The sequence below is a fragment of the Rhodamnia argentea genome, chromosome 2, assembly GCF_020921035.1.
Source record: "Rhodamnia argentea isolate NSW1041297 chromosome 2, ASM2092103v1, whole genome shotgun sequence".
NCBI classification, from domain to species: Eukaryota; Viridiplantae; Streptophyta; class Magnoliopsida; order Myrtales; family Myrtaceae; genus Rhodamnia; species Rhodamnia argentea.
In genome coordinates, this window is record NC_063151.1 from 6,045,863 (window position 1) to 6,067,730 (window position 21,868).

At 41.3% G+C, this 21,868-nt stretch overlaps 3 protein-coding genes across 6 annotated transcripts; 2 read left to right on the plus strand and 1 right to left on the minus strand.

Annotated features, from left to right (window-relative positions):
* Positions 1–2,837: 2,837 nt before the first annotated feature.
* LOC115755652 lies at positions 2,838–4,427 on the minus strand. Its single transcript, XM_030695126.2, has 2 exons — positions 3,754–4,427; positions 2,838–3,330 (listed from the first exon to the last, which is right to left on the minus strand). Exons 1-2 carry the CDS (start codon positions 4,186–4,188, stop codon positions 2,971–2,973), a joined length of 795 nt encoding a protein of 264 aa, XP_030550986.1. The 5' UTR covers positions 4,189–4,427; the 3' UTR covers positions 2,838–2,970.
* A 3,834-nt stretch (positions 4,428–8,261) lies between these two features.
* LOC115755659 (dynein light chain 2, cytoplasmic-like) lies at positions 8,262–8,999 on the plus strand. Its single transcript, XM_030695138.2, has 2 exons — positions 8,262–8,523; positions 8,632–8,999. Exons 1-2 carry the CDS (start codon positions 8,386–8,388, stop codon positions 8,827–8,829), a joined length of 336 nt encoding a protein of 111 aa, XP_030550998.2. The 5' UTR covers positions 8,262–8,385; the 3' UTR covers positions 8,830–8,999.
* Positions 9,000–9,054: 55 nt separating this feature from the next.
* LOC115755658 (double-strand break repair protein MRE11) lies at positions 9,055–21,356 on the plus strand. Of its 4 annotated transcripts, none has more exons than XM_048274690.1 (23): positions 9,055–9,181; positions 12,912–12,998; positions 13,252–13,387; positions 13,820–13,977; positions 14,251–14,341; positions 15,234–15,353; positions 15,441–15,509; positions 15,791–15,882; positions 16,047–16,149; positions 16,239–16,346; positions 16,454–16,516; positions 16,583–16,654; positions 16,805–16,882; positions 17,223–17,285; positions 17,367–17,430; positions 17,706–17,788; positions 18,047–18,160; positions 18,332–18,409; positions 18,824–18,895; positions 19,020–19,267; positions 19,537–19,660; positions 20,037–20,228; positions 20,985–21,356. In XM_048274690.1, exons 2-23 carry the CDS (start codon positions 12,982–12,984, stop codon positions 21,015–21,017), a joined length of 2,178 nt encoding a protein of 725 aa, XP_048130647.1. In that variant the 5' UTR covers positions 9,055–9,181; positions 12,912–12,981; the 3' UTR covers positions 21,018–21,356. The 4 variants fall into 4 exon arrangements, with proteins under 4 accessions (XP_048130647.1, XP_048130648.1, XP_030550995.1 ...); XM_048274691.1 differs by lacking the exon at positions 9,055–9,181 and adding an exon at positions 9,487–9,668 and having other exon boundaries at positions 12,944–12,998; XM_030695135.2 differs by lacking the exon at positions 9,055–9,181 and adding an exon at positions 12,275–12,582.
* Positions 21,357–21,868: the final 512 nt, after the last annotated feature.

A 21,868-nucleotide genomic window follows, 5' to 3' on the forward strand; every position in this document is an offset into this window, starting at 1 on the left:
TGAGTAGGGAGCAACTGAAGTGAGGGCTGCTGGTACAAACATCATCATCTTCCTCATGATTATGGAGTGGCTCATTCCAGTTTCCAGGGTAGCTCCTCTCTTCCACATGTACAATAGTACTGTTTTGAGAGACTTGTCCATCCATTTGACAGTGCACACTGCAGGGCACTGATTGATTGTAAATAGATGCACGGTTTGCTATTCTTCATGCTATCCTCCCCCTCTCTGGACTAAGATCTTGGTTTATAATTGAATTTGGCGAAATAAAATTACAAGCAGGGAGGGCAAGTGATGTTATTAGGCCTAGAAGTTCAGACACGACATGGCCTTCGATATCATGTAATAATATGCATTTAAGTTTTTTTAGCAATTCGATTAAAAGCCGATATTGATAACCCATCAACTTGCTCATCTTATGTAAGGAGTTAGATGTTGGACCGACAATGAATTCCCATCGGTCATCTAATTGCCCCGGACGACTTTGCCCAGTTTTAGCGCACGGCATGGTACAAACATCCCCAGATTTTAATCTTGCTGTCGTCTGTTCTAGCTTATTAGAAAAGGGGAAGGAAAAAGGGAAGGAAAAGAGAAAGGTTAACAAAGAAACCAGGAACACGTACTGTACATAATGGTCCGGGTCATGGCCGGTGGGAGGTTGCGTATAAACACATTTAAAGAAACAAAAAAAACGACAGAACGAACGACCAGTCCAATCTCTCTCTCTCTCTCTCTCTCTCTCTCTCGACTCTCATACATTGTGCGGCAACGAAATGTTCTGCGACCCAAAAATCTGATGACCACCATTGTGGACGAAGACGGCGATGCCGCACTTGCTGCCTGAGGCCTTCTCGTGGATGAAATATGAAACAATGTTCCCAATTTTGTTACATATGATTGAAATTAACTGATGCTTTTATGCATACAGATATAACTGTCCATCTCCCAAGTCAGCCCACTAGCAAAGGAAGATCAATAATCAAGTAAAGTCATGAAATTTAGGAAATTCTCTGTAACTATTAGAGATCTGAGCATCCTCCTGCCTATGACCCTATTCTTAAGTGAAGACTAGAGGACAAATTAAGCATCCTGCACGACTTGTGGCAAATTTAGAGATGGACACATACCATGTGGGACCTCTGTATTGGGTTCTTCCTCTTTGGCATTCAGTGGGCGTGGCATGTTGGTTAAAGCAGGAAGAGACTGATTGGGCAAATTCGTCTCAGGCAATGAAAGAAAGGCTGATGAAAGGACTAAAATGGCACTATTGTAAAAGATTTAGGACTGAATTGCCACTATAGTCCGCTTTTTTCCCTAGCCCAACAGGAGTGAAAGTAGTATTTCATCATCCAAGCCCACTTGAAGAGCATCAAGGTCGTCCAACTCTCATGATTTCTGTCTAGTGTCTTTCACTATCCATCATATGACCATGGCTCGCTTATTTTCTCTTTTGATCACTCACGGCACGACCGCAAATAGCAGGCTGTTTAGAGTAGAGCTAGCACAACTACCCATTAGTAGTGGGCACCGGGTCCGGTTTTATCTGGGAACATAGAACCGATCGGTTCCTGGTTCCAAGGCTGGAACCTTCCCAAGAACCAGGAACTGGGAGTTGATGTCCTAATGTGCAACGATTTAAAAACGTATCATGCATGGCTAATGCTCTCTTTATGGTATCGTAACCTAATTCAGCAATACATGTACTGTTAATGTGGTAAGAGTCCTCGTAAGATGCTAAGCGTGTTCTCAAACAACATTGAAGTAATTAAAACATAAGTGAGTTATAAATGTACTGCCATTTTCATATATTTTATCCATAAAATATCAACACCCCTCGTCTCCTGTACTTTCCAGTAAATATGTTTGTGCTCCAACTTTATCCATGTTCAATGTAAAGTTGCCCCACATTTGGTAAAAGGATTTTGATCAAATTTGCCAGCCGAAATCCATGGCTTCCTGAAGACTATGGTGCGGTCAGGATGTCACTACTGGATTTTGGCTGGTGGGTACAGAACGCGTTAACCAATGTTTGCATGAGAGGAGTCCTGGGAGGAAAATGAGATTTTCACTTCTCCATTCCTTTCGTGCAGCATCTTCCCATGCCATTCTGCAAATTGCATATGCCCAGACATAATATCACGGTTAGTCTCTGGAAGATGAGAATGGGGAAGAATGCCCTGCAAACTACATTGTGGATAAGACAGCACTAAGTGCTGGATAAAAAAAGTTCTCGAGTAGACGTGAATTAATGGAGGGTGATGTACTGGTTTTTCCTATCGGTCATCTAGGGTGTGTATGGTAACGCTCCAGAAACGTGTATGGTAAAAAAATGTTCCCAAAGTGTTCGGAACACTTTAAATGGGAACACTTTTGAGCGAACGGAAACAAAAATACTTGTTTCTTGTCCGAACACTTTTATCAAAGCTTTTGAAAATTTAAACGCAAGATGAACACTTTTGCAACCCTTTGTTCCTGGACTACTCCTTCACACTTTAAAGCGACTTTTATCAAAGCTTTTGAACACTTTTTTTGTAGCTACCAAACGCGTTTGTTCCCAAAATCGAAAAGTGTTGTCCAAAGTTGTTCGGAATACCTTACGCACCCCTAATTGCCGACGATGGCTGACGAGGATTGTCAGCTGTTGGACCGACAATGAATTCCTATCGGTTGTCTAATTGCCCGAACGACTTCGCCGAGTTTTGGCCCGCCGCACGGTAGAACATACCCGGGATTTTATTAATCTTGCCGTCATCTGTTCTAGCTACTAGAAAAGGGAAAAGCAAAGAAAAGGAAAAGAGAAAGGCTAATAAAGAAACTACAGAAACAACAGGGTAAAAAAAGAGAGTGCGCTAGAAAACCAGAAACACATTCTGTACATAATGGTCCGGATCATGGCCGGTCGGAGACTGCGTAAAACACATTCAAAGAACCAAAAAAATGACAAACGAACGACCGATCCAATATCTCTCTCTCTCATACATTGGGCGGGAACGAAATATTCTGCGACCCAAAAATCTGATGACCACTATTCTGGAGGAAGACCGCGATGCCGCACTTGCTGCCGTTGAAGCCCTCCCACAAAGGGAAACTCACGGTCCCGGAGACCGTCTTCTTCGCCGACACGTCCTTGACGGAGCAGAGCTTCTCCAGCCTCCGGACGACAAAGTCGTTTGAGAGGACTCGGTCCTTGTTCTCGCCCTTGGTGATGTCTGTGACCAGCCCGCTCTCGTAGAGCGCCACCATGACGTTCACACCGTCGCCGTCCACTTTGCTCCTCAGTGCTCCGGAAAGGGAGACTTGCAAGGTCTCCGGCGATGGCCTCTGGAACGTTGCCTTTTACATGCACGTGAAGACAGATGGCTTGCATGTCAGTTGAGAAAGTCAACGATGGAGAAATGCAAGTGCCCTTGAAAGGCAATTTTAGATTAAATAGTATTTGGCAAAAAAAAAAATTATTTGCAAAAGGCTTTGGCTTGAATTATTTCATTTTTTAAATTAAAAAAAAAATCAAAACCCTTCGCCAGCTCCGGGCGCTGACAGCCGTCAAGGGTCACTTGGGTCGCACGCCCCTAGGCAGCCATCACATTTCCAAACATTCTTGACTTTCGAGTGCTAGAATTATGAAGATCTCCAAAAAATCGCGAATGGTAAAGTTCAAATTACCAAGATCACTTTTGCAACATTTTGAATTTAATTCAAAGAAAATCTAAGAAAATGATAACTAAAATGAAGAATCTTTAAAGAGAGCAAACTAACCTGAAACGTGGGAGCAGGGAATCGAGGTGCGGAGGTGATGGCGGAGAGCAAACCCTCCTGATCCGTCCCCATGCACTGTGCCCGCCCCTGGACCACCACCTGCGGCGTGAACATCGTATCCAGCCGCAGCGCCTCCACGTACGCCTTCTGCCGGACCGTGCTCTGGCTGGACCCGAACGGGTCCTTCCAACCCACGTAGTCCCAGTAATCCACGTGGTGGGCCAGCACGATCACCGGCGCCTCCAGCTCGAAGTCCCCTCTCCCGAGCCTCGATATCAGCATCTCCGCCTCCGGCGAGGTGGCGCAGCCCTGCGACGAGAACAGCTCCACCAGCACGGTGCCTCCCCTCCTCTGCTCCTCGGTCGACACGTCCACGGTCGCGTGCTTCTCTCTCCTCAAGGACGAGCCGAAGCAGGCGAAGAGACGGGGCGCCATGATTCCTTCGCCTCGTCTCCTGAGTAACAACAGTGTCGGCGGCCGGCGGCAGCGACAGAAACGACCGCTATAAGAATTACACGGAGATAATTGAAATGGAAATGGGTTATGGGATGGGAGAAGAGATAGTACGTGCCAATTGGAGCGAACAGGACAGAAGAAATGAGAGAAAAGCTGAGAGGAAGGAGGTTGGGAATGGGCGGCGAGGAGAGACAGGCGGCGAAGACAATGGTAATGGGGAAAACAAAGATGCGAGGGCTTCGAGTTTTGTGAGTTAGCGATGGCTTTTTGATTCTTACGTCGACCGTTATCGCCCGCGCGTACTCGTTAGGACAGGTAATGATGCAATCGCAAGGGCGTCGTTGGGGACCTTTACGTTGTCTAGCGAGGTGGTCGCTCCCACGTTGTTTTGGTCAGGCGGAATGTGATGGAAATAGACACCAAATCAAATTGCACCCGACCGAGCATCCCCACCAAATCATGCATCTATTAACTTAGTGCACAAATCATGGGCCTGTCTGGGCTTCTTCGTCCCTGAATGCGAAATCGGTTTGTTTAGCAAGCAATCCCCTTCTTGAGTTTGGTCTATACTCGTTAGAATTATTGAGTTTTATAGAGGCTACGGTGATCCCGCCTATGTAGACAACCACACCCAAGTCCACTGGGCTGTTTCTTAAAAATTTCGATATCGACAGTTCTCTCGCTTGTTTAGTCTCCCTATTGACACAGAATACATAATAGAGGATACAAAGAGAAAAACATGACATCAACTCTCCAACGCTTGATCGAAGCATGGAACCTCTCAAGACCGCATCGTAACACTTAATCTTTGGCTATTACGGTATGTTCCAAAGTGTGATGTATTCATTATCAATTGGTGATACAAGTTTTAATTAGGTTTGGGCATGTTTCCACACATTCATCGTTTATGTTTATGGAATTAGTTTCTGTCAACTATACTCATGTTCGATCGGTTTTTATCAGAGAAGTTTTTCCCCCTTATTTTTTATATTAAAATTACAGTTGTTAGATGTTGCAAAGGTGCTTAAAAGAATGAGCAACTGTGTCGTGACGATGGTAGGAAAATTTTCTTTGTTCTTGAGGAAGGCATCACCGTCCTGAATTCTTTGACGCCGGTCTTGGAGGCAGAGCAACTGCCGTTGATGGTTCTTCTTTGGTGCAATGTCGGTACCGTGCTCTCCTGGCTGTGCGACCGGCAAAAGCCAGTTGGTGGTTTTTCGTATTTTGGTTTTCACAACAGTACTATACGCGGTAAAAGCTTCTTCGTTACGGAAGAACATCGTAAAGTTTTGCGAGGCTTTTTGCATCATAATTTTTGCTTTAGATCTAATCCAAACACGATATGCTTAGTGAACTAATTAAATTAGGCATGATAAATTTCTGACATGACACGAAATTAGTGGGTCTATAGTAGGAGTGCTCGTACCATTATTGTATCAATATGCTCGACATGATTAACAGATGAGCCATCTTAAGTTTCAATTCGTGTTCCTCGAAATAAACCCTATCAATCCCATTATGTTAGAAAAGCCGCTCGCCTGACGGTTTAATAGTATTATCGTTATTTTTGACCCAATGATATTTCAATTAATGGGTGCTTTATACAAAACATGTAGTGATGGTGTGTGGATTTATGGTAAAAAATAAGCGATATTACTATCGGATCGTCAGGGAAGCATTCTCCTTATAGGAAACCGCTAACCCGATAGTTGACAATCTTGTCATTATTTCTGACTCCACAATATTTTAATTAATGAGTGCTTCATGCAAAACATGCAGTAATGGCGTGTGGATCTATGATCAGAAATAACCGATAATACTATCAGACTATTAGGGAAGCATTCTCCATTCTGGCCTGACAGTCTGACGGTACTGTCATTATTTCTAACCCCTCGATGTTTTAATTAATGAGTGTTTTATGCAAAACACACAGTGATGGTGTGTGAATTTATGGTTAAAAATAATTGACAGTACTATCATCAAAGAAGTATTCTCCTTATGTTAGGTGTGTTATCAACCAGGGGAATTATCAAAAAAGTCATAAATATATTGTAATTATGTCAATTTATCCGTATATCTTTTTTTCGCCAAGTAAGTCTAATACTTTTTGCATTTGTGTCAATTCAATCCATTCGTTCGATTTTTACTGGAAATCACTAGCATAGATACTAATAGTCCTACATGACGTGATCGGCATTGATGTTGACAACTTAATAATATTTTAAAGTTTTCGATCTATTCATGTATTTTTTTTTTTTTCTCTTCTTGGCGTGGTCCTAGAGGAGCAGGAGCTGGAGGAAGCAGGAAAGGAAGGGAAAAAAAGTAAAGGAAAAGAAAATAAAAAAAGGAAAAATAAAATAAATAAACAATACAAAAAAATGTTCAAATATTATTAAAAATGTGAGCATCGGTCGTGCCAAGTAGGACGTTCGACGGAGTCAGCGATTTCCGGCTAAAATTTGCTAAATTGACTGAATTGAGACAGATGTAAAAAGATTAAGATTCAATTGGCAAAAAAATTAAGGACTGAATTGACACAATTACAATAAATTTATGATTGTTTTTTGTAATTCTCCCTGTTATCAACCCGATTAATGACCGAACCTAAGTTAACCTACTCAATTTAAATTAGCCTTATTCCCTTTCATTATTTACTACTAATGACCATAATTTAAGTGTTACATGAACACAAATAGTTGTTGTACTGTAACAAGTTCACAATTTTGCTTCTTCTTTTTTCATTGTTCATGGTTGAAAATACTGTCATAAACTCATGTAAATTGTCGTAAGATATTTCAATTTTACGACATCGTTCTTGGTTACGACAAATCATTGTAAGCTTTCCAACGTCACTATCAGAAGCCTCTTTTTTTTTTTTTTTTGTGCATCTTACGATCATTTTTTAAGGTTACAATAGAATCATCAGAAACATTTGTAAATTGTCGTCAGAAAGAAAATTTAAATTTTATGATGTTTTGTTGGTGGCTACGGCAGACCGTCATAAAACTTGAATATTGTCATTAGCAAAATAAATTCAATTTTACGACGTTTTCTTCTTGGTTACGGCGTTCCGTCATAAAACGTTTGTAAATCATCTCAAGGGGAAATAAAGTTCAATTTTGCGACATGTTGCTCATGGTTACAACAGATAATTTTAAATCTTTGTAAATAGTCATAATAAAACAAATTCAATTCTAGAACTTTTTTTCTTGGTAACAGAGGCCCATCATAAAAATTTTAAATCATCGTAAGGAAAAATACTTTCAATTTTACGAGAATTTGTCCCTCATAGAAAACGGAGTCTTCAAATATGAATTCACCTCCGACCAAAAAAAAAATATATGAACTCGCCTCTCGCCGATAGCTCCACCGAATCTGCGATCGTCTCTGTGGCTGTCCATGGCGCATGTCCAAATGTAAAGAAAGTCAATTTTAAGACATTTTGCTCTCGATTAAAATAAAAGAAGATGGATCTTCGTAAACCTTCATAAACAATAGCTAGAATCTTCTTCTTTTTTCTTTTCAATTACGACATTTTATTAGTCGTCGCAAGAAAAGAATTTCAATTTTCGGACTTTGTTTTGGTTACAACAAATTATCAATAAAACCACGGATTCTATGAAAATGAAAAAATTCCAAAACTTTTTTTTTTTTTTGGGCTATAACTCAACGCTTAAGACGCGACCAAAAAAAAAAAAATGGCGGCTCAGGCTTGCTGGGACACCGTTACAGCAACATTGTTCTCTAGAACTCTCCCGATTATTCAACACCTGGATTGGAATCCCTGGGCAGTCTGTACTGCAATTTTAAAGTAAGGACAAAGACAGGTATCTCCAATCTCGTCCCTCCAAACATTCCCTGGACGACAATCTCCTGTCGGGACACAGCCAAAATCGCCAGCCCACCTGGCGGAATCCTACCGACGAACCACAAGTTCGGCAGTGGCGCCACGTTTCACGCGATGAAGCGGCCACACAACGATCATCCTCTGCACTCTTAGCCTCCATCTTGGGTCCACCTGCGTCTCGCTCTCTCCTCAACCTCCATATAATCTTTTCATCACCCACGTATCGATCCGCAGTCCGAGCAGAACGCTTTTTGGCGACTTCGGCTACTCTCGACTTGGGTCCATTTTCCATACCCTCACTCGATAACCCCGAGCTCGAGCCGTCGACAATGCTTGAAGGGAAAGCGGTGATCGGCGAGACGGACATGCTCGAGGGCATGCAGCGATACGCGCTCGATGTAGCTTCCAAGGCTCTCGACCACTACGACGTCACGGAAGCCACCGACATCGCCCGTCTCATCAAGCAGGTACTGACGAACGATAAAGGATCTCCGGTCCCGCGCTTTTGCAGTATCAAATCCCACAATATTACAATCGCGAAGCACTGATATGGGGACGAACTTTTATGTATGCAGGAGTTTGACAGGACGTACGGGCCGGGATGGCAGTGCATAGTGGGGACGGACTTCGGGTCGTTCGTGACGCACCGGTTCGGGTGTTTCATCTACTTCTGCATCGGGAGCCTGGCGATCTTGTTGTTCAGGGGTTCTGCAGGAGCAGAGCCGCCCGATGCGAACCAGTTCATGACCAGCTTAGAAAGCATCAAAGCTTAGCTTTGGACATTTTCGGTTTTTTTTTTTTTTTTTTTGCGGGTGTGTATCCTGACGTTTCTCGTGACGGCCCATGGGTTGCACAAAAATAAATTCCTTTTTGGTTTCCGTATATTCATCGAATTCGTATTAATTCCGGATTCTTGTCCCTGCGGTATGCGCATTTCCCTTGATGTTCGTCCCTGTCCACAAATTTTGTTGATATCCATCATGAACGTCGGCAAAATTGTATGACCATTTTTGGTTCGGAGCATAAGATGATGCTGACCATATTTTTTTAGTAAATTCCACGGTTTTAAGGCACTTTCATCACTAAAAGATAATGAAGTAGCGGAAAACAATGAACCGGACTGGCGTAAGTAGATCTCACTATCCTTATTTCTTGGGAATCAAGATGCCGTGTGTTTCATCTCGTCAGTAGTTAATACTTAGTCGTGAGATGTTGGGCCTGGAGACCAGACCAAACCGGCATGGACCGACCGGTTCAAGGTTGGTTCCAGAGAAAAAACCAGTTCGATTTTCGTTCCAACTTCCGAGGCTGAACTGCCGGCTGTGCCCGAGAACTCGACCCGGGTAGAACTGGTTTTTTACCCAAAACACAAGTGCCGGCACACCCCCGAACAGAGACAAGCGTCTCGGTAGAATGCCTTGGATTTGCTATCAATTCCAGTCAGAGTATTGAATAGCCAACACAAGCTTCGAGAATGGCTACTGCGGAAGAGAAGCGAATCGAGGAGGAGCTGTTGTACTAGATCCTGCTGGCGAGCAAGTTTTCTCGGCGGCGGATGAGGCAGAGTCGTTCAAGTCTGAGTTGAATCCTCAATCCCTTGACCCCTTTGCAAGTCAGTCATCCACATCTCTCGCCCTCCTTCCTTTCCTGTCGTTGATTTGTTTCTGCTAAAAAGAGTTGAAGCCTCGATCCCTCGACCTACTTCTCAATTTTATTTTTATTTTTTTAAATCTTTTGCCATTGTCTGATTGGGGTGTGAATTGGAAGACTTTACAGTGAAGTGAGAGCTTATCAGCAAAAGGGCACGATTGGGATCCAATAAAGATTGTATTTTTTGAGGAAAGATAACGTTCTTTACGGTTGAGAAGAAGGAGATCGTGGGGGATACGGTGGTGGAGGAAGGCGAGTATGGTAAAGAGGAAATGGGGTTCAAAATCTGGGATTTGGATAGCATAATATTGGAATTTCTGTTAAATACTTACCATTACTCAAATCAGGTCTTCCAAATGAAAATGGGCGGCCAAGAATGGGCCACATCATTTGTTGAGGGAGAGGGAAAAAATTTGGGTGGAAATTTTTTTGGGGTTTGAAAAATTTTGAATCCCAACCCTCTCTCAAATCCGGCCGTCCATTTTCATTTGGCCGCCTAATTTGAGTAATGATAAATATGTCACGAAAACCTTAATGTTAGGCGATTCGGATCCCAAAATCCGTGCTTTGGCCGATTCCCAAGTAGAATCGGACGAGAACCGACGGGTTGAGAGTCATAGGTTCGGTTCCCAATTTTGGATCGAGAACATACCCACCCGAGAACCGATCAATCCGTTGAGATATACGTCACTTTCAAATTTTCAATAATGTCCTCGGAACAAACTTTCGTTGAATGAGAATGCTAAGGTGCAAAAGGAAAAAAATTGTCAAGACTCTAACGCCTACTTAAATTATTTTTGCCTCGGTACCTCAAATGCTATGGGAACATGTAGTATATTTTGGTTACATGATTGATATGGCATGACCAATCAATTAGACTATACACGTGGTATGCATCCTAGCTGGCACTCCAACATCCAACATAGACAGTTATGTTGGGTTTGGTTATTCAAACACGGTTGACATATGATAGGATAAGGTAGGATTAGAAATCCTTTGGATTATGAAAAATATCTTGATCTATTTGTTAAATGTCTAGATATAACTTGAATATCTAGACGTGCTATCCAGTATCCACCTTGCCGGTGGCCTCCTACAAACACAATGGTGATAATAGCCGCGACCATCACGCCAAGCTGGGACATAGCGGTGGCATCCGCCTAAATCTAGAATGGTGACCACCAATGGGGTGATCACTCACTAAACCACGGCGGCTGTGCTCATTGAAGGACGACAAAAGGCGACTAATGCTGATCAACGCAAGCAACAATAAGGATCAAATGACATTCAATTCCTTAGGCTTCTCATTTAGGATTAAGTACTGAGATGAAACTCCGAGTCTACCTTCTTTTCTACATAATTGCAATGAGCACATCCTTTTCATCTTGCCTTCCTCCTGGATATTCATTTTTGAGCTTTTAACTCTCTTTTTTCCCATTGCATGTTATCTGATGCCATAACGTGACGCATTCTGTTGTAAATCCATTTGGAAAGAGTAATGGCCCCTTAAACTTCACCGGAGATAAAGAAACTTTCTCACTGTTACCAAACAGTTCCGAAAGAAAGAAGAACCAAAGATCGGAGGAAAATAACACAACATTACAAGAAAAAATACCCAAATTCTTCCCGATCAGTGCTTAACCATAGCACCAATAAACCTATTTGATGTAGAACAGTTAGCAAATGCATATATCATGTCAAATCAAGGAAGAATGCGAGATCTTAGAAGATTCAAACTGGCTATGTTGATTTTGGCAATCAAAAAAGATTGCGAGATTTTAGAAGATTGCAAGATCGTTGTAAGAGTGTAATTTCAGAGCTTTCGGACTCGTTTTGAAGACTTTTCCCGTTATCAATATCTTTTAATTATGTTATTTGATTTTGAGTATTTGTTTGTTTCTCAAAGGGCGGGCTCTCTATAAATAGGCGTCTAAGTAATTGTTAAGATGATCATTGTCATTCAGAATAAACTTTTATCTTTGGAATCATTTTCCAATTATCTCCTCCTCAGCATCACTATTGGCCTGACCAAAAAAAAACTATTGGTCAATTCAAGTGCCCAACACACCAACTACTGATGGAACCCTGGAGTTCAATTAGACATTGTTATTTTCTTCAGAATCAAACTAAAAAAGAAACCATTATGGATCTGCACCATCACAGTTGAAACCACGTCAATGAGGATCTCTGTTGAAGTGGACCGTGTCAGGACAGCATTGGACAGATCGGCTTGGTTGACCTCAGGTGCGAGATCCAACGTTCGACACCGCTGGTCGAGCTTGGGCTTGATGACGATGAGGATAACGACGACATGCCCAGTGAGAATCAATGGTGACGGAATGTCGGGGAGATGACCGGCTAGCCAGATGACGGTCGGCCGTCATTGGAGGTGATGAAAGATTGCACGGCTGTAGAAAGTAACAATGATCTTGTGGTGGTGGTCCTCACGACGAAATAATATGTGGATGCGTCAGTCTACCGTTGGAAGACAGTGTTCGTGAAGTTATTTTTCAAACTTTCTTTTTTTTGTATCCAATCTAAGTTTGTCTCACCGCTGGTTGGATTTTCAGAACATGGCCTCTTAATTCCTCTCTCAAGGCCCAATACGATTGGGCCCGTCATCTCCGACGACCCCGCGCTCTCTCGGACGGGCAACCTTTTTAGACGACGAGCGAGCCATCGACCGGCGTCTCCGCTTCCTCCGTGCTTTTGAAATTTCCCCGCCACCACTTCTCTACTCCAACTCCACCGTCTTCGTCTCGACTCACCATTCAACACTCACCATCCTGTTTCAGGCCTTCTTCACATCGGAAGTCGCTGATTTCGACTACCTCCAATTTCGCCTCGGAAAACCAAGCCAACAATCGAGCGAACAGGTTGCGACGACGGAACTCAGGGCTCACTAGCGTTCTCGGTTCGTCTCTTTCCGAATTTCTTTCTCCGTGATTGAACAATGAGCGCGTTCTGTTTAGCGTCACGTTTTTACCTCTCCAAGTTCTGCGATGGTTTCTGCCTTGCCATTTCGGTTATTGGGGGGATGGCAAACCGTCTCCTAGGGTTTTTGGACTTCCCTCCGTTTTTTAATCGAAGTCACTGTTCGATGATTGCACGTTTCTTGCGTTGTTTTCCTCTTCCAACAACTCGAGTTGGGTCGTCCAGCATCTGGGTTTTGCGAGTGTAATGATGATCGTTTTGTTTTGTACAGACACTGTCGACTCGTCTGAGATGTTTTTGCAGTGCTGATATCATAGGCGGGGTCGGGGAATTCTGTAAGCATGGGAGACTTGACTAGGTATGACCGTTTGTGCTTTTATTCGGTTTGGTTGCTGGTAGGGAGAGATACAATAGCAGAGGTCATTGCTTCACTATGAAGTTTTGAGAGTAGGGCTGCCTAAGTGGCTTCTGAAGCCCGTACTTGATGATGTTTCTTACTTCATGTAGTTGATGCTTTGCTTCTGGATCTTTATTCATCGTTGTCCATCTTCTCTGCGAGGAGCTCGTGCCTTAAATTGATCCAATAATGCGGTAGTTTCCTCCAATTTCAGGGAGGATGCCGGTAACATGCTTCGTATACTCGTGGCTACAGACTGTCATCTGGGCTACATGGAGAAGGATGAAGTGCGGCGGCATGATTCCTTCCAGGCATTCGAAGAGATCTGCTCTATAGCTGAGAAAAAGAAGGTTTCAGATCATAATCCTGTTTGTCTTATTTACGACAATTTTATCACCTTTCTATTTTACTTGTTTCAAACTAGTCCACAGAAGGTTGTACTTTTTTCTTCTGCATGGTATATCTTTAGCGGCTGCAAATATTTCCAATTGCTTCTGCTTATGGCTAAATACCCTGGATCGAGTACCGGTTGTCCATCAAAATAGTCCGCACTTAATTAATGCCGCAGATGCTATATCTTGTCTACCTGGAAAAAGGATAAAGAATGTGCATTCACACTTGCATGATAAAGTTTTTTGTTTACTTTTGGGACCAATAGTTGGTTCCCCAAATTTTCAGTCGTTCTCAAAAGAACATTTCGAATGAAAGTCTCTTTGGCTACCCGCACATGTTATCCTTTTGTCTTTTGTCTGAATTGTTGGCATTTTCTGTGCTTCTATCAGGTGGATTTCTTACTTCTAGGTGGCGATCTTTTCCATGAGAACAAACCCTCAAGATCAACATTAGTAAAGGCCATTGAGATTCTTCGTCGCTATTGTCTCAACGACCGGCCAGTGCAATTTGAAGTTGTTAGCGACCAGACCATAAATTTTCAAAATATGTAATTATTGTTTCACGCATGATGGCTCTGTTTGTTTACTTGTTGGAGGAATGGACAATAATTGAGGACGTGCTGCATGATTTAACTGTACCAACCTCATGAGAGATGAGAAAAGTTGAAACCCACTCCCTCGAAAAAAAAAAAAAAATGTAGGATAACACCCTTTTGTGCTAGAAAAAAAAATGTAGATAACACCATCTGCAACATTGTTTCTGCACGAATTGTGCATGTAGTTGATCTTATGTATATAATAGAGCACTCTTGTCTTCACAGATTCGGCCATGTAAATTATGAAGACCCTCACTTCAATGTTGGCTTGCCAGTCTTCAGCATCCATGGAAATCATGATGATCCGGCTGGAGTGGTATGTAATGAGCAGCCAAATGCTTTCTGCATGTTTTTGCATTTATATATCGTATTTGTTGGAAGGTGCAATATGCCTAAGCTCTTGTCTAAATTGAACGGTGAATTATGAGTAAATTTTCCACTAAAAAGTCAGATCGGGTGTTTGTTTATAATGTACAGCGTGGGGCCTCTACGTCGTGAATATTTGTCGTAATGCTGGATATGCTCCTTTTTTTTTTTTTAAAGATTTATCATGGCACCAACATCATCAAACTTCTGTCCAGGCTTCTTAGTTTTCAATTAAGAGAGAATCAGAAAGAGCTTGAAAGTTGTCCTCTCGTACAGATACATACTTGCACGTGTGATACAAGAACGGGACTTTAACAGGTCCTGTTCTTTTCAATTAATTGCATGTATTGTATTAGAGATTTCCATTTGATGGGTATAATGTTCATAGGATCACAGATTGCTGTGCTTGGTATGCTGTTGATTTGACTGCATGATTTTTTGTTTTAAGACCACCCTCTTGGCTTAAACACCTTTATTAAGTGCGTAATTTTTTTTTTTTTTTTGGGTTCTCACAGAGTTCGCTTCTCAAGTTTACAACTGGTCTGCTGATCTAAAGATCATTCTTAGTTTAAATGTTTTCGTAGGGAAGAGTAATATTTTTGTAAGCTAAAGACCACCACAAGAACTGCTGAAATTGTTAAATTTGGGTTTAGTAAAGCCGGCAATCTTGTCTTCATTGATTCTCTTCTTTTCCTTAGCATCAGCAAGACTTCTCTCCCTTCTTGTTCTAAACCTGCTGAATATGGTGGGCTGGTAGATGGTATTGATCCTTGGTAGCTTTTGTATATATGGACTTGGGGTTGATGTGATCACCAGTTACTTTTGGTGGTGGTGTTCAACAGGATAATCTTTCTGCCATTGATATTCTGTCCACATGCAATCTTGTGAACTATTTTGGGAAAATGGTCCTTGGTGGTTCTGGTGTTGGAGAGATTACTCTTAGCCCAATTCTTATAAGGAAGGTTTGTGAGCGAAACTGTTTCTAACTTATTGGAGTGTTGGCCTGATAAAGTTATCACCATCACATGAAACTCTTGAAAACTATGCAGGGTGCAACAACTGTAGCCCTTTATGGTCTTGGCAACATTAGGGATGAACGACTCAATAGAATGTTTCAGGTATCTTCTCATGAAAGCTGACATCTCTATGGTTTGGAATTAGGATGTCTTGGTAGTTGGGATTGGTGTACCCCTTTTTTCTGCCATTGTCTTTTTTTTTTTTGTTCCTTTTTTTTCCACTTTGTTTTGAGGGGGGGGTTGGGGGGTGGGAAGGGATGTGGTGATCAAGTCTACAGAATTGATAAAAGAGTAGACAATAGTTATCAAGGGCAGTTTCCCTGTCATTGTTTGTTGGCTGAATGATTGTCAAATCTCACATAGATGTTGTGGGTTGTTCTCAGACGCCTCATGCTGTTCAGTGGATGCGGCCCGAACCTCAGGAAGGGTGTCAAGTTTCAGACTGGTTTAACATTCTTGTCCTTCATCAAAACAGGTTATGCCTTGCTCTTAGAAAATGTTGCATCAAGAATGCATAAAAGAAAATGTTCAAATATGTTGATGTTAGCTGCCCAAATTCATTCTCGCGCTGCTAGTCATTTACATGCTGTTTCTTGCCATCACCATCATCACATGAAACTTCGTGCTTTGGTATTGCAGAGTGAAAACAAATCCTAAGAATGCAATAAATGAGCACTTCTTACCACGCTTCCTGGATTTTATAGTATGGGGCCATGAACATGAATGTATAATTGATCCTCAGGTGCAAGTCAAATGAATACTTCTTATCACTCGATTTCTTCTGAACTGTGATTCGTATTACCTAGTACAAAATGGATCTTGTTGTGACAGGAAGTTCCTGGGATGGGATTTCACATCACACAGCCAGGTTCATCTATTGCAACTTCGTTGATTGATGGGGAATCTAAACCGAAGCATGTACTTCTCCTTGAAATTAAGGTGGGTTTGAATCAGAAGAAAATCATCAAACTGTGTCGTTTGAAGTTTTCATGGGTACCTTCCTCATACACAGTATCGTGTAATGAACTTAATGTATTGTCAAATAGGGTAATCAGTACCGACCAACCAAGATTCCTTTGACCTCAATCAGGCCTTTTGAATATGCAGAGGTACCTCAATGTGATTTCTTTTATTTGCAAAAGTTCCATGTTAACTATATAATGGGGATGGTACAGGTTGTGTTGAAGGATGTTACTGACATTGATCCGAATGACCAGAGTTCAATTCTTGAGCATCTGGACAAAGTGGTACATCTTTTGCCTCTTGCGAGTAGAAGCACTATTTTCTCGGATTTCTCTCATTTTTTCACTCCTTTTTTGTTGCTTGTGGCAAGCTACTGCCAGTGATGTGCTTTTTTGGGAGCTTCTATGCCAACACATAACTTGCAACTTTCTCAGGTCAGAAATCTGATTGAGAAGTCTAGCAAAAAGGCAGCTAATATGTCTGAGCTGAAACTTCCATTAATACGGATAAAGGTAATCTCCTCCTTTGTCTGTCGGTATTACTTGTCCTTCAAAACTTGGCCATAAAAATCGAGCTCGCCGGCGCTTGGCAGATCTTGAGGCTCAGCCGATCCAGGCGAGCCCGAGCTCTCTCTTTCAATTGTTTCTACCTATTTTTTTCCTCTTGCTATTTGTAGTGGGTTAGTTCTTGGTTCCTTTACTTTTGGCACAGAAAATCTTCTTTTCTGTCACTGCTTTTGATTCTCTTCATGGATGTGAAACGCTAGGATGATTCTAATTAGATTAGAACTGATATCTTCCACTAGTGTATGCATTCTCAGAGTGAATTTTAAACTCCTCATTCATTTGGCAGGTGGATTACTCTGGATTTATGACGATAAATCCTCAGAGGTTTGGACAAAAGTATGTTGGAAAGGTAAATGCATATTAGAAGGTGCGCACTGTGTAGTCTTTGGCAGCACTGCGAAAGCAGGAGTAATGACTTATTTTTTTGTAGGTTGCTAATCCTCAAGATATCTTGATCTTCTCTAAGGCTTCAAGAAAGGGTCGGAGTGAAAGTGGTACAGATCTTTTGACTAATGGAGTTAAATGATTTTAGTAGGCTATGTTCTTGCCCTTCTGTTTCAGTCAATATATGCATACCTTTCATGTTGCCTTTGAATAAAGAAATGACTTGTCAAATGGATAAGTCCTAGACCAAATTCTATTTATTCACCCTCTCTAGTTGCAGTACATATTGTCTACTCAACAATAATTGTATTGGTAAGGCACTGATTCTCAAGGGTATTTTATCATCTTACAAGCCATTTAAATTGTTCATCTTCCTGATCTGTAGCAAAATTTGATGATTCTGAGCGACTTCGCCCTGAGGAGCTAAATCAACAAAACATAGAGGCACTTGTTGCCGAGAATAATCTGGTACATTTGATTTTTTATGCTTTTCAAATGAATTGTTCATATTTTATAGATCTCTTACGGCCACCAATGAAATCCATAATAATAACATGTGCTTTGCTTCGTAAATGTTGTTGCACATACAATATTTTTTAAATGCAATTGCTACAGTTTAATTGAGTGTATTGTTGTGGGTAGAATGTTAGAAAGACATGCTGATATGTATAAAGTCTCTTAGTCTACGTAGCCGTACACAGTTTAATATGCTGTTATATCTTGCAGAAAATGGAGATACTTCCAGTCAATGATCTGGATAAAGCGTTACACGAATTTGTCAATAAGGACGATAAAATGGCATTTTATTCTTGCGTGCAAGTAAATCTTGAAGAAACTCGTGTAAGTATTATATCCTGCTTTTGTTGCTGCAGAGATATCACTCTAGGCTGTCATTTACTTGGCCAATAATTGTGTCTTCTGACAGTTTCTCAGCTGACCATGCTATTATGTGATTGTTATGTTTCTGTTACGCTTATGTGCCGATACTGTTTTGCTTATGAACATGTGCAGAACAAAATTTCTAGGGATTCCGATACCTTGAACTGCGAGGAGGAGCATCTAATTCTTAAAGTCGGCGAGTGTTTGGAGGCAAGAAGTTATTTATTGCAACTTGTGTGATCAATCTAGTGTTATCCAACCATTTTATGTGTGGAATTCTTCCAATTTATTGGGGCTTTAGCCTTCATTTGGTTCGGTCTGTAATCAGGCGTCGACATTCTGCAGTGATTGTGGTTGTTATTAGATAGTAAAGCAGGAATTTCTTGTATATCTTGTTGTAAGGTATTTTCGGCACTTGCAGATGTGCATTTCAATGAGTGAAACTAGGAGCTTGAATGCAATCTTGAGCATTATTTTTTGCTTTGTTGGTATTAGTTCCCACAGACAATACGACAAAGCTCTTTTTAAATCATCTTCTTCCTGCCACGTGCTGCCTAAAGTGAATATTGATGCTTTTTTCCTTTACAGGGAACTTTCATTCTAACGGTTATTCTTTATTATCAGGATCGCGTTAAGGAACGTTCTGTACATCCCAGTGACACCCCACGTGGAACATCCAGTGCAACATCTGTGGAGGTAAATCTAGCTGTAGCTTGCTAAACACTGTTGAGGATCATAAGTTGAATATCCTCCGTTGATTCTTATGAGTTTCTCTGTGGAGCCATTAAGTGCTAAAGTTTTCATGTTATACTCTGCCTAGGCTGCTAGAAATAGGAGTGCTGCAGGAATAGGAAGCGCAGTTTCTTTTAGTGATGATGAGGACACAGCAGAGATCTCAAAATCTGCCACCAGAGGCCAGAGGGGATCATTGGGAGTTTCTAGATCCTCCCGTGCTACTTCAGATGTTGGAAGAGGGAAAACTTCTTCAAGAGCAAGGGGCAGGGGAAGAGGATCCAATTTGAAGCAAACTACTCTTGATTCAGCTTTGGGATCTCGCCGACGTGAAAGGTTGGTAGCAGATGTAGTCATGAACTTGAGCTTACAGATAAAAGTAGTCAAACTCCAATTTACCATATCGTGAGTCACCTAAAAGATTATTTGCGTCCTCAAATGATCTGACCATGCAATCGAAGTTAACTTTACATGATGGGATGCCTTTCTTGCAGCCGGTGGTTTATAAAGCCATATATAGGGAGGATCTATGTCAGTAGATGAGTTATACTAGCTCTTGGTGATCTACTAGGATCATTCTCTATGTTTGTTTTCTCTTGCTGCAGCACCTCTGCATCAGGGGCTGCGAAAAATACTGCCAGAAGTATTCTTGATGATGAGGAAGAATTAAGTCCTGCCTCTAGTGAAGAAACAGGAAGACATGTGAGCAAGGATCCCATGGAAAGCTCAGTAAGAAAGAATGCCTTTTCTCCCTATGAATAAATTCTTCCATAGGGCCAGCGTATGCTTCCCCACAAACAGGCGACCATGAACATGAACTTTATGTTTGCTTTACCATGTTGAGTTTCTGTATATCTGATCTTTACTAGTTACCTATTCGAAATTAATGTCCATTTGGATGAGAATATTGTCTTGTTCCAACTTGTGCCATTGCATATCAATCAATCTTAAAAACATGCGACTGGGATGGGCATATTGAGTCAATAAATTAGCATATTCTTTTGTTGGTCTGACCGTGCCTTGTTGCAAAGTCGCAGGGGTTTTTTTTGGCCAGTTAGCATTGCCTCATGTTAACCGTGAATTTCCTCATAATTTGTCTTTAAAGGGAAGTGATGAGAATCTGCAAGGAAAAGGACGCAAAAGAGCTGCTCCACGGGGAAGGGGTAGAGGTACAGGAGCATCTTCCAAGCGTGGCAGAAAAACTGACAATTCTTCAATTAACAGAATGCTCTCAAGCAATAATGACGATGATGATGAAGATGATGTGGGAAAGAGACCAAATAAGTCGCAAACCAGGGTAAGTAGTTCTCATAGTCTTGACAGTGATTTATACTCTTACCATAAACAAATTAAACTATCTATATCTCAAAGTGTTATGAAGTCTATCCTCTGTTTTTGAAGATGAATGTCCTCAGTGTTAAAGTCTATTGCTTTTTGTTTACTCATTAAGGCTTTATGATCAGACTCATAATTGCTGATCTACGAAATAGCGCAAAAAGCCTGTGTAATTCTTTGCTAATTTACACTTTCATTGTTGACTTAAAAAAGAGACTCGTATTAGTTAAGTAGCTGAAGTACATCATTCTTTATAGCCGCCTGTCTTTTTATTCAGAAAAAAACAATGATACTTGTACCTTGTATTTCCTAGATTTGTCGTCTGTATGTGGTCTGCATTGTGTACACCTAGCGCTGAAGGATTCTGGCAGTTCTAGGAAGTAATTGATAATTTAAATTAAGCTTAATGTGGTTGCTGTAGCATAATGAGAATGCCCATGAAGCTGTCATTAGCATGCCAAGTGATTTCATATTTTAATAGAGTGTCTCTTTTAATCATTATATGGAGATACATGAAGGAATGAAGAACCTGATTCTGGTGAAAATGCTTCACTCATTAAGCTCCATTGTCTCCCTATATGATGCATCTGAAACTACAGGCGAAAGTCTCTGTGTCCCTTTATATGAATGGACCTTATTAAGGTGGAGAAGATGTAGAGCCTGTTTGCAATGTCGATATATTACAGTTGGAAGTGACTGCTCTGTTTTCGATTCCTAGGTAACGAGAAACTATGGAGCATTGAGAAGATGAGATACGATGGTTCTAGGCCTTGTCACCAGTGCCTTCTCATGCTGCATCCATTCCATAGTGAGAAGCAGTGCATAATAAACTTTTGACGTATATGCTTCTTGATTGATGAATAGAAGTCAATGTGCTTGATTTTACATGCTCTTACTACGGTTCAGGGGATGCCAGAGTTGCTCCGTTTTCACAGGACGATCTTCTAAGGCTATAGTGAGGAATCCCCATCTCTGAGTTTGTTGAGTAGTGCATACTATTAGTAATGACAGATTATGTAAATTTGACTGAGTACATGGCTTATGCAGGAGGTTTATCTTGCAATGGTATCTATTGTGCTTGTTGCTTGGACTTGGCTCTTTCCTTAATCATGCATGCTTGAGAAATCTAGTTGTGATTAGTACGGTTAATGCGAATTGCTAATACTCATATGAGCATATGCTGAGATTTTGAGTAATCATCTCCCAAGTTTTAACAGACCGGCTTTGGAAATGGTTTGAGTTTCTATATACCGTCCTTCCACTCAAAAACTTTTTGAATTCTCGGTAGTCTGCTCTATATGTGTAATTGGCATCCATTTACCTTCAAGCATTTGTATTGCGTTATGATTGATTATCCATATTGTTACTTTAAACATTCTAAATGCAACAAATGGCCAAAAAATAGGTCAGAGCTCAGTCGAGTGTGAATGAGGAAATGAAAGAGGCCAGGGCTCAGCTCAAAGACCAATTTCTGGATTTTGACTTAGGAGGGAGGGTGCGTCAAAGCCTAGATTTTAAGCCCAATGATGATTTAATGCGCATTTGCCTACGATTATGACATAAAAGTATCGAGTTTTCTATGGCTGGATTGCGGAACAATCG

Coding starts and splice junctions, on each gene's coding strand:
- LOC115755652 (XM_030695126.2), bottom strand. CDS start 4,188: ATGGCGCCCCGTCTCTTCGCCTGCTTCGGCTCGTCCTTGAGGAGAGAG. Junction 3,331..3,753: donor TCCCTGCTCCCACGTTTCAG/GTTAGTTTGCTC, acceptor TGCATGTAAAAG/GCAACGTTCCAGAGGCCATC.
- LOC115755659 (XM_030695138.2), top strand. CDS start 8,386: ATGCTTGAAGGGAAAGCGGTGATCGGCGAGACGGACATGCTCGAGGGC. Junction 8,524..8,631: donor TCGCCCGTCTCATCAAGCAG/GTACTGACGAAC, acceptor TTATGTATGCAG/GAGTTTGACAGGACGTACGG.
- LOC115755658 (XM_048274690.1), top strand. Junction 14,342..15,233: donor ATGATGATCCGGCTGGAGTG/GTATGTAATGAG, acceptor GGTGTTCAACAG/GATAATCTTTCTGCCATTGA. Junction 16,347..16,453: donor TACTTCTCCTTGAAATTAAG/GTGGGTTTGAAT, acceptor ATTGTCAAATAG/GGTAATCAGTACCGACCAAC.